This window comes from Balaenoptera acutorostrata, chromosome 1 (assembly GCF_949987535.1).
Source record: "Balaenoptera acutorostrata chromosome 1, mBalAcu1.1, whole genome shotgun sequence".
Lineage (NCBI taxonomy): Eukaryota > Metazoa > Chordata > Mammalia > Artiodactyla > Balaenopteridae > Balaenoptera > Balaenoptera acutorostrata.
Window position 1 is genome coordinate 48,600,266 of NC_080064.1, and position 12,390 is coordinate 48,612,655.

At 41.6% G+C, this 12,390-nt stretch overlaps 1 protein-coding gene across 7 annotated transcripts in view; it reads right to left on the minus strand.

Annotated features, from left to right (window-relative positions):
• Positions 1-2,609: 2,609 nt before the first annotated feature.
• DAB1 (DAB adaptor protein 1) overlaps positions 2,610-12,390 on the minus strand; it is a 416,708-nt gene continuing 406,927 nt past the window's right edge. For 6 of the 7 annotated variants that reach the window (XM_057532044.1, XM_057532077.1, XM_057532056.1 and 3 more), the window contains one exon: positions 4,706-5,987. Coding sequence is in view for 1 of the 7 variants with exons in the window: in XM_057532065.1 (XP_057388048.1) it covers positions 5,943-5,987 (45 nt within the window). In the remaining 6 variants the exon portion in view is untranslated. Of the gene's footprint in view, positions 3,419-4,705; positions 5,988-12,390 lie in introns of those variants that run through there. The other variant, XM_028164171.2, reaches the window with a different exon arrangement.

Below are 12,390 nucleotides of genomic sequence, written 5' to 3' on the forward strand. Positions count from 1 at the left end.
GCCCTGATCGCTGCTTATTCCCTCTCCCCGCATCCTTGCTCGTTCCCCACTCCAGGCTGTGACCCCAGCGTGAGTGACAGAAATGGCAAGAGGTTGTTCCGAAGATTAAAGACCCAAGTCACCAGAGGCTGCTGCTTCGCAGGAATATTTAGACATTTTCCACTTGGCAGTCATTAATATTCTTCAGCAAACGATGAACAGAAAAACCTGTTCAAAAAGGTTCCCTCTTCAGATCTCTGTATCTTGGATGATAAAATGAAGGCCAGGGTTTTGTTTTGAAATTAAATATTTATTGGATCGGGTTAGAGTTATCACTGTTTTTGAGACTAAAATTGGATTTTTCTTCTGTTTTTTCAAAAATCTAGTCATTTTACTGAAGAATCCATTTCTGTACTAAATCAGTTGGGGAATGCCGGGTATGATTTTTCTAATAGACACTACTTGCAATGGAATACAGAACCACTCAAAGTATTTTACAGAGGGTGCATGAGCAATTTGACATCACAGAAACCCTGCAGACAGAAGCAACCATGGAAGAGAGGAAAGAGACTTGGAGGTCAGACCCTGGGAACTACGACAGCCTCTGGGTAAGCTCATCAGATCTGTTCATTGATAGCTGTTTTATAACATCTCTGAGTGTCAGTTTCCTAAGCTATAAAATGGGGAGCATATTTCTTTTCTTCTCAGGGCTTGTGTAAAACTTTGGAAATGACAGCTAGAAAATGAGTGACACATAGATATAGAGCAGCACAAGAGTGGCAGCTATTATCCCTATTTTAACATAAATACTGAGACTCCGTCACTAAATGGCTTGAAAGCCATTTACATCTGTTTACTTTTTTTTTTTAATCTTTCAGGCACTGTTGCTAACAATTTCCTTGAATTTAAACATCTCTTAAAAGGTTTCAAAGCTTTGAAGGTTGATTTCAATGAAACCTGTTTTTATTCTAGGCGTTTTTCCTACTGTCATTCTGAGTAAAACAAAAACCATTTACTGTCAAAACAACAAGGGTTTGCTCTGAAGCACAAAATGAAAGCAGGTATGTCTGCCTGATTTATTTTGGCATCCGCCTAGCAGTTAAATAGGACACCTATTAATTTGTCACTTCTTTAAGATTCAGTTAGGTTGGAAAAGTAAATCACCAGTGCTTGGTTTCAGCTAAACTTGAACTACTTGGGCAAAAAGGTATATTTTTTTATCCCTCAGACACATACCATTTCAAAAGTGCCAGTTAAAGAAGAAACTACAAAGTTGGCAACATACTTAAGATACTAAGATTTAATGTTTTTAAATTTTTACTTAACCTGGAGGAAGTTAGAAATTGAACTTATTTATCAAAGATCAACTAGAGGTCTGCGAAGAGGCATAGGAGGTCAGGCTTTTCAACAAGACCATGTAGAACTATTTTAAAGGGTGAATATCCAGCTTTTAAAAAAATTAAAATCAACTATGGGTAAAGAGACTTGAAATTTAAATTTTAACTCTACCATCTGCTAGCTGAAGAAGTTATTCGATCTCTCCAAGTCTCAGTTTCTTTATATATAAATTGGGGATAACGTCTACTGTTCAGAAGATTAAATGAGGCAATGGCCATACAGCATGGAGCGTCTATCGGGCACATATTAGCTGCTCAACAAGTATGAGGCGCTATATTATTCAGAAAGGCTTCTGTAACATTTTCTAACAATTCCGTCCAAGAGTGAGCATTTCTTACTGTATGAAAGTTGTTTCTTCTATTTGGCCCAGATTTATTTTGCTGGAATCCATTCTCTCATTTTCTCAAAGTTGTTGGTAACATCTGTTTAATACTTTCTGTTTAAGGAGGCCAGATCGAGGGCATGTGTTTATACAACCGTTAACATAACCATTCCTAAACAGAGGTGCTTTTTGGCATCTCAATGACCTAATCATAATCTGTATTCTGGCTGATTACTGGATCAACCAACTGATTGAATAACAAGAGGAAATAAAAATGACACACACACATACATACACACATAAATACACACACGTGCTTTTCTTTTTCTATTCTTCAATATATATAAAAGTCAAGGTCCAGCTTCAGACTTCTTTTCCTTTTATGTTTTTTGTGTGGAGTGTGTGGGGAATGTGAAGGAAGATCAATGCTTCCTTCTTTGAGTCCCTTAAAGCTGATGCTCTTGAAATGAACTATGGGGCAACTCTTTGAGAGTCTAGGTTAAGTTTGGTCTTCCAACCAACCGTTTAGCAGGTTTTCTGTTTATTTTTTATTTTTTTTAGTAGAAGACACAAATCCACAGGGTGAATCCTGGGGCCCTTCCCAACTTTGAAAGTCCCACGCTAAATGTGGTCCAAACACTGCATCTATACATGGTGTGCTTTTTCTGACATCCTCCTCATTCCACGCTGTGCCTGATCTTCCAAGCGGAGCCAGTACCTGAATTGAACTGAAGACAAACTGATCTAACTCCTCAATGAAGCTCGCTTTTTCTGGCCCAGTGCCAGGAAAACAGGGGCCTTCACCTGGTCTGATGGCAGCTTTGAGAGAAGCAATTTCCTCTTCCAATCCCTCACCTGAATATCTGGTAGAAGCTTGTGGAATAAAACGAGGCTAAACTGTTGTTCTCAAACATGTTTATTTGTAACAGTTTTACATGGAGTGTTACAGAAATTAATGGAAAATTTCTAAAAATTTTGCTGTTCTGTTGAATGCATTGTACATAAAGTTAAAAATAATGTGTCCATATATGTTAACAAACTGTCATCTGAGGTAAAGTTAAAGTAGGTCTAGAAATGTACTGCAACAGTCATTTTCTCTTTCTCATCTTTATTAAAAAAATATGTGTCAGAACGCAGAAATTGAAATGAACCAAACCCACAGAGTAAACATTTTTTTTTTTAAAGAAGGTGCCCGGTACATTACATGATGGGGTTTCAGTAGACACTGGGATGAGTACGAATTATCAAAAAAGTCTTGCGGCATGTAAAGATCGGAGAGCTATGGGGAATGGGGACAGAATGACAGGTGGTGTTTCCCTGGTTTCAAAATTTAAAGTGACAAATTTCGTGCTAGTGAAGAATGAGGAATTAACAGTTGTACATGTGGATTTTCTACCAATCTAACTGGAACTGTGCAGACTCCCCCATGGCCTTTTGGTATTGGCACCTCAGCTCTTATTTGGAAATTTCACTGTATTCCTGGGATAGGATACGGTGGTTCTGAGTTCCCCAAACAGTGCTTATTAAACAGCAGAATTCTGCCAGTGATAACATGGATGGCAGTTTAAAATCTTGACTTTATTCCGCTCACTTTAATGAATCACAGGGGCCATCTTCTTTAAGTTCAGAGCCAGTTACATTTTCAACCACATTCAGTGAATGATGACAAGTCCACTGGGCTGTCACTTTCTTCTATGAAATGAGCTCCATACGGTGTACCTGAAATAGCAACATCAGCCAGAGTTCACTTTGAATGTGTCAGAAGCAACCCACAGAATCAGTGGAAGGGTGTGATACTGCAAGACAAACTCAAGACAGCCATATTGAGGGAGAAGATAGCACCACTGGTTTAGAATCAGAATCATGGACAACAGAGCAATATAAGTCATTTCCCCATGGGAACTGCCTATCTCATCAAATCCTCAGAAAACACAGTTGAACTGGTCTCAGGACAGCTCTCATGGTTATCACACCTTTCCCATTTTCCCCTTCATGTGGAAGGGTCAACTCATCAAAGGTATGCACATTCCTGAAGAAATCATGTCGACCAACATGTGACAGCTACAGAGGAAGGTAAATGGCCCTTTTCACCTTTCGGGTTCTTTAGACTTTGCACATTAGGGTGACGCTTACATCTATTCTGTAATGGACATTTTTCCAGTTAACTGGAAAACATTCAGATTCCAGTGACCTGATAGTGTAAAACTTGGGCTTCAAACAGTACCAATCACCTTGACTTATCAATTTTTTTCTTGGTCACCAAGTATACCTTCTTCCAAACCATTTTAGTTTCTATTGATATGAAGAATCAAAGTACACAGGTCAATTGAAGTCATTCATATCAAGGTAAATCCTACTTTTCAAATTTTAAAACCAAGTTAAGAATAATCACCCCCACCCCCAATCCAATTCATCACATGATTTTTTAAAGTTTTCTTCTTAGTGTTAAACCACTAAATTCAACATACTGTAACTGCATAGGAACATCAGGAAAACACATTTGACCTGTAGAACAATTCTCTGTAGGGCAAAAAATATATAGATTCTTTATGAAAATCATGTGCTAAACATACGAACCGAACACTGCACTTTTTGTCTCATAAATGTAAAAAAAGGAAGCTTAAACTCTTCTGTTTCACATACAAACAGTCCAGTGATGTCTACGGGGGTCGCTGGGAGTGGAGAAGTGGGAGGGAGTTTCAGAATCTGAAGGACAGGCCTTCAGAGCGTGAACTGTCTCTTTCTTGTTTTATGCAGAGGGCCGGTACTCTCGCGGAAAGGCTTAGATTAGCTGATGGAATCACGTGCTCCCTTCCTGATCACTAGATGCTGATTGGCCGACAGCACCTGCCAGCTGCCCCTGAACTCCAGCTTCCTACCTTACACTCCAGAGTAACATCTGGAAAGTGAGCCCCATCCATCAAGTTTGTCACATCTTGCACTCAATCTGCTACCTTCTCTACAGTGTAATGGCATTATTAAAAAGCATTTTCATTAACATTTATATTTACAAAAAAAAAAAACTGGCAATTTTTTTTCATTAGAACTCCTTAAAGCCATTTCCCTTAAATATTTAAAGAGTTTAATGGTAAGGTTTTTTTTTTTTCAAGTTATAAAATAAAAATCCCATTTGAATTTTCTGATGTAGAAAAAGAGATAGAGATGAACCACTGTGACCACGGAATCAGTTTGTTACTCTGAATATTCATGTCACTATTGTTCTATTAGAAAGTCGGTTTTTAAGATCTCAAACCACATTACCAGGATTGTACCATAATTATTTGGCAAATGACTTTTCCTTGAAAATGGCACGTGGAGAAGACACTGTCTGCATAGCGTCACAGCAGCAAGATATCGGAAAAATAAAAAATCTCATTTTATTGGACTTAAGAGTTTAGAGCTTCTGAGGAAATCAGATGCATTTTTCATCTTTCTCATCAATGGGATTCGATGTCCTTTCCTACTCACAGAGTGAAGGTTAAACCGAAAGCTGTCTTTCTTCACCAGGATGCAGAAGAGCTAAAGGGTTGTTTTGGCAACATTCTTGATCAAAAAGAATCATCGACCACTCATCTGTCTTGTGATTTCAAGTTAATTCATTTCATATGAGGTTTTTTTTTTTTCCCCAGTTAGATTTCTTCACCAATACCTAAAAATAGTCAAAAGCAATACAAAAATTTGTACACCCATTAATTTTCAAACATGACAAAGAAAGGAAAGGGGAAAAAATGGCAGATCAGGCCTTGTGGAGTCATGTAAATACATCATCCTATTTGGAAAGGCATATGGATGATGATATTGTGGTGACAGAGACCTGTTACTTTTGCCTAAATGACGTCAGTGCCAACCCTGATGTAACTCTCTGAGGCCTGTCACTCCAAATTTGATGTCTTTACAGTGGCCAACCGGTAGAGAAATAAAAAGAGAACTATGGTTTCACATACTGGGTCATCTTAAACCCACGTGTTAAGAGAGCTTAGACTCTTTGTCAAGTAAGCATTCGCTTGATTTGTGATTTAACGTTGGGTATGATTTTTTATGCTTTTGTGTGTTTGTTTTTGTGCTGCCATAGATATCTGCCAGTGGTTGCCAAAAATTCTTAGTTCCCTCTTCCAAACGAGTTCCATTGGGCAATCATGAATTTCTTCGTGGGATGAGGTGAGGTGAAAGAATACAACAGAGCCTGTCGCGATGCTGATTTCCATGCCAGTCTTGAAGCACCCGCCACAAGCCCGCATTGATGCTATTTCTTAGATTTGTTGATCTGCGCATAAAGAGGCTCCAGCTCCTATGGACAGAGGGACAAAGTGAGATCTGCTCTTTTCCAGATAGGATTTTCTGAGACAGCATGGGAAGGAGGGTTTGGGATCAGAACAGAAAGGTGACAGTTTATGATGAATGACCTTAGGTTATTTTTGGATTATTCAATCATGGTGCATATCATTTTGGTATCTTTTTTATCCTTAAGAAGAACAACTCACCCAGTTTTGCCCCTGGTTTTCAAGCTGAGCCTGACTGCCTGTTAGGGACATCGCAGGGTCTAGTAGACAGAGCCGGACCAGCTGTGTGATATGGACAAGATACTTACACTTTCTGGGCTTCAGTTTCCCCAACCACGAAATGGGAATAATACTGTTTATGCTACACAGTTCTTGAGAGAATTAGAGAGAATATATATAAAGCCTCTAGCACAGTGCTCAGAAGGAACAGGTCTTCAGAACACGGTAACAATGATCATGAGTTAAGGGAACATTTTTCCAACACGGTTTTACGAACATCCACTTGAGGCTGCTGAAATTCCATCTCAAACCGCTCTTTGGTTTCTACAAGCAGTGATGACCGGCTGCACTTTAGAATAAGAGAAATGGCAATCGTGCCGTTAGCTCTTAGTTAAAAGCTTCTCGAACTTGTTTCGATCCACTCAGCTGTGTGAGGTTTGGCGGGTCACTCGCCTGTACCCATGGGGCTGTGCTAAGACATACACAAGGGTTTTCACCAACATATGACACAGCAAACCTCCAATCCAAATGTGTAGATGGGAAATGGCGTTTGGCCTTGCTGAAATCACTTCAGACTTTAGTTCACGTTGAAATGGCCCGGGGTGCACTGGCCGAGCAGATCAGGTCAATATTCTGGTCTTAGGCAGGCATAGGCCCTTCTATTAGAGTTGGCCTTCATGCTGTCACTCTTGGATATTTGTACCAGAACTAAACAGACACAGTGACATCTTAATTCTATCATATTTTATATATTAGCCTGCCTCTTGCCATGTGAGTAAAGATCCCTTTTAACTGCTTATTTCCTTGAAGCAACGGATTGAACTGGCATTCTATAGCCTCTCCTGTGTGTCTGGCACCATGGTGGATATTTTCAAGTACATTGTCTTTTGAAAACATCACAACGGCCTTGTAAGTCAGGTGATTTATCTCTTTTGCAAATGAGAAACTAAGCACAGAGAAGTTAAGTAGTTTGTCTATGGTCACACAGGTAGTAAGTTTGGGACATGGGACCTAAAAGTAAGGTCCAGTGCTTTTTCTCATCTATTAAAACAGCTGCCATTAAAACAAAACCAAACCAAAAAACCTTCAATCTATGGTGTTGTAGAGTGCTTTGGAGTTTATAAAGCACCCTTATGTCTTATTTTATCTGCCTAACAGTCCTGGGAGTGGCTTATATTCTTTCCATCTTCACTTTGCAGATAAAAACTGAAAATCAAAGAGGTTGTGTGATCTCAAAGTCATTGTGCTGCCTGTCATGGATTTAATATATTGTACTACTTGCTTTTATTGTAAAGTGGGGATGGGTTAGAAGATAATTTTGTCCAGACCCATCATTTTACAGATGAGGAATGTGAAGCCCAATGAAGAGAGCTTTTGTTTCCCCAGAGTCACAAGGTTACTTAGTAACCATGCCGTGAATAGAATCCAGGACTCCTGAGATCAGGTAGGTCCAGGATGTCTTCTTCTAGAACTTATCATCTCTGTATTCTTTCAGGAAGAAGGAGCTTCCTACCCTTTGAGGCACCCAATTCTGTAAAAGAACAGATTGCCAATTTGTCCCTCAATGCTTTCCACCCATGGGACTTCATACCGGCCATGGAAACATAAAGAATAAGTATAATACTTCTTCCAAATATCTGATGACAGAAAGTAGGAAAGCCCATTCTTCCATGCCCTACTTCTGAGTTACCACTTTCCCATTCCATCTGCCATTTTACACGTGGACCCAGCACTGTAGGTGCACAATGAAGGTCTGCTGAGTGAATGAATGTCTAGGATGCACTTTCTACTTTTTTCACTGTTCTGATCCCTTTGTCCTAAACACACTCTCCCTTGCCTTTATTCTCCCGTAATTGAATCAAAAATCGAAATCTATAGCAAGATGATTTATTAAGCACCTCATCTATTCTCTGCCAACGTCTTGAAATGTTTCAAATACCTGTGGTAAGGCTAAACATGGAACTTTACTGTGTGTTTGTGTTCTGGGGGGTGAGGTGGGTGGAGCAAAGCTAGAGTGGTAAAGTAGTGAAGTACCACTACTGGGAAACATTTCCTTTTGCCTACGCTGGGTTACAAGGATGCATCTTCATCTTTCCTGGGTAGACTTCCTCAGCTCACTCTGCTTTTTGGATGCCCTAAGAAGTCTGGCTGCCTTGATCTCACCCTACATTTGCTTTATTCCAATTTTGGAAGCTAATTTATTCAACTGAGAATGACACCTAAAAACAGAAGAAGACAGCAGGCTCAGACAGGGTAATTAATGCCACACTGCATTAACTTTCTGCAGCTGAGATAAATATTCACACATCTCCTGCTTGCCAGAATTTAGCTTCAAATACCCATCACAACAGTGGTAACAACTGCAGTCAACTCTCAATTATCCCCACTAATGAAGGGGAGCAGTGGTGTGTAAAACCCCAAGCAGCAGATAATCCCAAAGTCTGACACTCTGATGCATTATACGTTTTGGCAATAGCTTTACCTTCCTTGTTACAGAATCTTAGACTGTCAGAGCTGGAGGGGAGCTAAGAAATCATTTGATCCAGAAATTTCTGACCTGACTTCTGGCAAGGTCACCAGGGGGTCTTTAAGCTATTTTCGACATTCCAAAAAGCCTAAATGGAATCACACATTAATATAGCACGCTGTTGATATTTTTTGTTTTCTTTGGTCAGATCTGACCACATCTCGGCCCTGCTTCAAATCCTTCAAAGGCTCCTCATTACCCACAGGGTAAGGTCAAAGTTCCTTCACTGGGCACATAAGACCCATTAGTCTCGTAGTCCATTAGAGCTAATAAATGTCCCTTCCAGACCATGAATCAAAAGTTACCCTTCCTGGGACTTTCCTGATGGCGCAGTGGTTAAGAATCCTCCTGCCAATGCAGGGGACACGGGTTCGAGACGTGGTCCGGGAAGATCCCACATGCCGCGGAGCAGCTGAGCCCGTGTGCCACAACTACTGAGCCTGTTCTCTAGATCCCGCCAACCACAACTACTGAAGCCTGCGCTATAGAGCCCGTGCTCCACAACAAGAGAAGCCACCGCAATGAGAAGCCCACGCACTGCAACAAAGAGCAGCCCCCGCTCGCCGCAACTAGAGAACGACCGCGCACAGCAGCGAAGAGCCAACACAGCCAAAAATAAAAATAAATAAATAAACTTATTTTTTAAAAAAGTTACCCTTCCGGTCACGTACATCACGCTTAAAAAAAATTCTTATGCTTCTGTCAGAATGATCTTTCTGAAATGGATTTCGTCATGCCAGTTTCCTGCTTAGAACAACCGTCCCAGCTCCTTAAGCCCCCAAGGATAACCCAGACTCCTCGGGATGGTCCACAGGGCCCTTCCAACACGGCTCCCCCTTCCCATCCGGCCTCATCTACTTCCTCTCTCTCCTAGGCTGCACCTTCTTCCCTGTACTAATGGTCCCCCCGATATGATGGGATTTCCCATCCCTGAGACTCTGCTTAGACAATTCCTTCCACCTCCAGGACCTCTCCTCGTCCTGCCCCTGGGGGTTCATACTTTCAAAACCAGCCCAAATAGAAGGGCTTCTTGGACTATGCAGGTGACGTGAACCACTCTGCCCTGGGACTCCAGCAGTGCCCTGTGGCGTCTACACTGCCACCATGTTATCTCCTAGTGCCTCTACACAGTGAGCTCCGCTGCACCTTTCACATCAGTATCCCAAATTCTGAGCACAAGCTTGGAACCTGGCAGGCGCACCCACTAACATGGAGCTTGAGGATGTGAAGGAGTGAATGAAAAGTGTCTCTCTTACCGGGAGCTGGCGAACACTTATGAACTTTAAGCTCATTTGTGAATCTGACATATTAATAATCTTCATTTCTAGAGGACAACGAAGTAGATTAGAAACCGTGCAGTAAAAATGAAAACAAATCAACTCTCCACCCTTTGACTTAAGTTGACTACCCTGCTTTCTGGGAGGTGCAATGAAAGAGTGCAAGCACACAGATGGGAAATCGGGCAGATCCAGGCTGGTATTCCTACAGCCAACTACTGCCTGCAGCCATAGACCACCGCGAACACACTTGCCCTTGAACAAGTTGGGTTTATTACTCATTACAACGAGGGGAACCACGGGCAAGTCTGGAAGAGGTGATTAGAAAGGGCTTCTTATAGGTTTAGGCTTATATTAGATGTTTAGGGGGAGGGTCAAGAAAGTAAGGCTTCTCTCTGGGTTGGATGCTTTCAGGAAGCTGGAGTATGATTATCTTAATAATTCTTATCTGGAAGGCAGGTAGCATGGAGCAAGGCTAAAGCCAGGAGAGAAGAATATTTGGTCATTTTTGGAATCTGGACAATGTTCCTGTCAGCCATAGCTACTGAGTGGTCTGGATGTGTCTTGACCCATCGCGGTCACGGAATGCTTTGTGCGATGCTGGTGTTCTGTGAAATTGTTTACGTTCAACAGAACACCAAGGGCCCAGCTCTTGCTGTCAGGCTGCTGTTCCCTTTCTCACTGTCACCTACTTAGTAACCTTAAAGCTCCGTGCAGGTTACTTAACCCTTCTGGGTGCCAGTTTTCTCATCTGTAACATGAGTCTAGAAATCCTCATTGAAGATTGAAGGAGAAAATACACATTGACTGTCTGGCACAGAGCCTGGCATGGAGGAGGTACTCCAAAGACAGTTAGGTTTCTTATGTCTGGGCATGTGGCTCTATCCTTCCTTTATAGAAGATGGTTTTAGGACTAAAAATCACCTGTAGGTGGCTTTCCAAAGTCCATCTCCTTCATAGACACTACTTCATAGCGTAACCGGGCTGTTAGGAAACATAATAATGCCGCAGGATCCGCCTTGGGAAACTGTGTAGGAAGAATGTGGGGTTAATCTAAAGGATCTGGTTGGAGGGCCCTGTGGATGGCAGAGACTTCCACGTGTTTGCAGATGACTTTAAGTATGAAGTATGAGCTCACGTACAGAAGTCAAGTGGAATCACACATTTAGAGTAATAATAGCTTATATTTACAGAAACCTTTACAGCCTCTAAAGGGGATTCCTCGATCACATACATGGCCTCATTTGGGCATCGCAGAGTCTGTACCCTGGGTATTCCTATCTCCATTTACAGGGAAGAAGCAGGGCTCCCCAGAGTTTGGTGACTGGCCCAAGGTCACTCAGCCAGCATAGGGCAGAGTTGGGATATAACCAGCTTTGTTATTTTTTTTAGCTTTTGTACTGCAGTAAAGTATTTAGAGCAAAGCATTTGACATTTTAATCATTTTTAAGCATACAGTTCAGCGACATTCATTACACTCATCATGTTGTGCAACCAACACCATTATTTCTAAATCTCTTTCTTCACCCCAAATAGACTCTGTACCCATTAAGCAGTGACTTGCTAGTCCCCTTGACCCCCAACCCCTGGTAACTAATCTCTAATCTACTTTCCATCTCTATGAACTTACCTATTCTTATTTTTAAATCAACTTCATTGAGGTGTGATTTGCATACAATGAAATGTTCCCATTTTAAGTGTACAGTTTGATAAGTTGTGAGAAATATATACACCCATCTGGCCCTCCCCAGAGCAATCAAGCTATAGAGCATTTCCTCACCCTAAAAACTTCCTCGGGGTCCTGCTCAGTCAACGCTTCACTCCAGTGCGGCAACCACTGATCTGCTTTCGACCACTGTAGATTAGATGTGTTTTCCTGAGCCTTTCATGTAAACACACCCAGCTCTTTCCTAAGCCCACTGTCCTCTCCACTGCCACATGACCCCTTTTGTAAAATGTCAAAGCAAGAAGGGCCATCGATCTGACGGTTCCTTTCCTACAGGAAGAAATGGAGGCCCCCAGATGTGAGGGTTTTTTTTTTTTTCGCCAAAGTCCGCAGGAATCAGTGGAGAGCCAGGAGGGGCAACCCAGAGTCTGGACTCCCCTTTCTGTGCTTATTCCCTCACTTTCCCTACCTATCTCCACCTGTCTGGCTTGAAATATAAAGGCATATAGTCTCCAATCCCACATTATAAGGAGCCCCTTTGGAAAGCCACCTAAATTGTGCTTATGACTTTGCATCCCTTTAATTTTTATTGTGTTTGTTTCTGGAAAGCTTGGCCACATGGAGCAAAGGTATGTCCAAAACAAATGATGAGTGGGGAGAAGACGTGGCATGCTGAGAAAGGTGGTCTTGGACGTGAGGTCACACGCCATGCAATCTAGCTG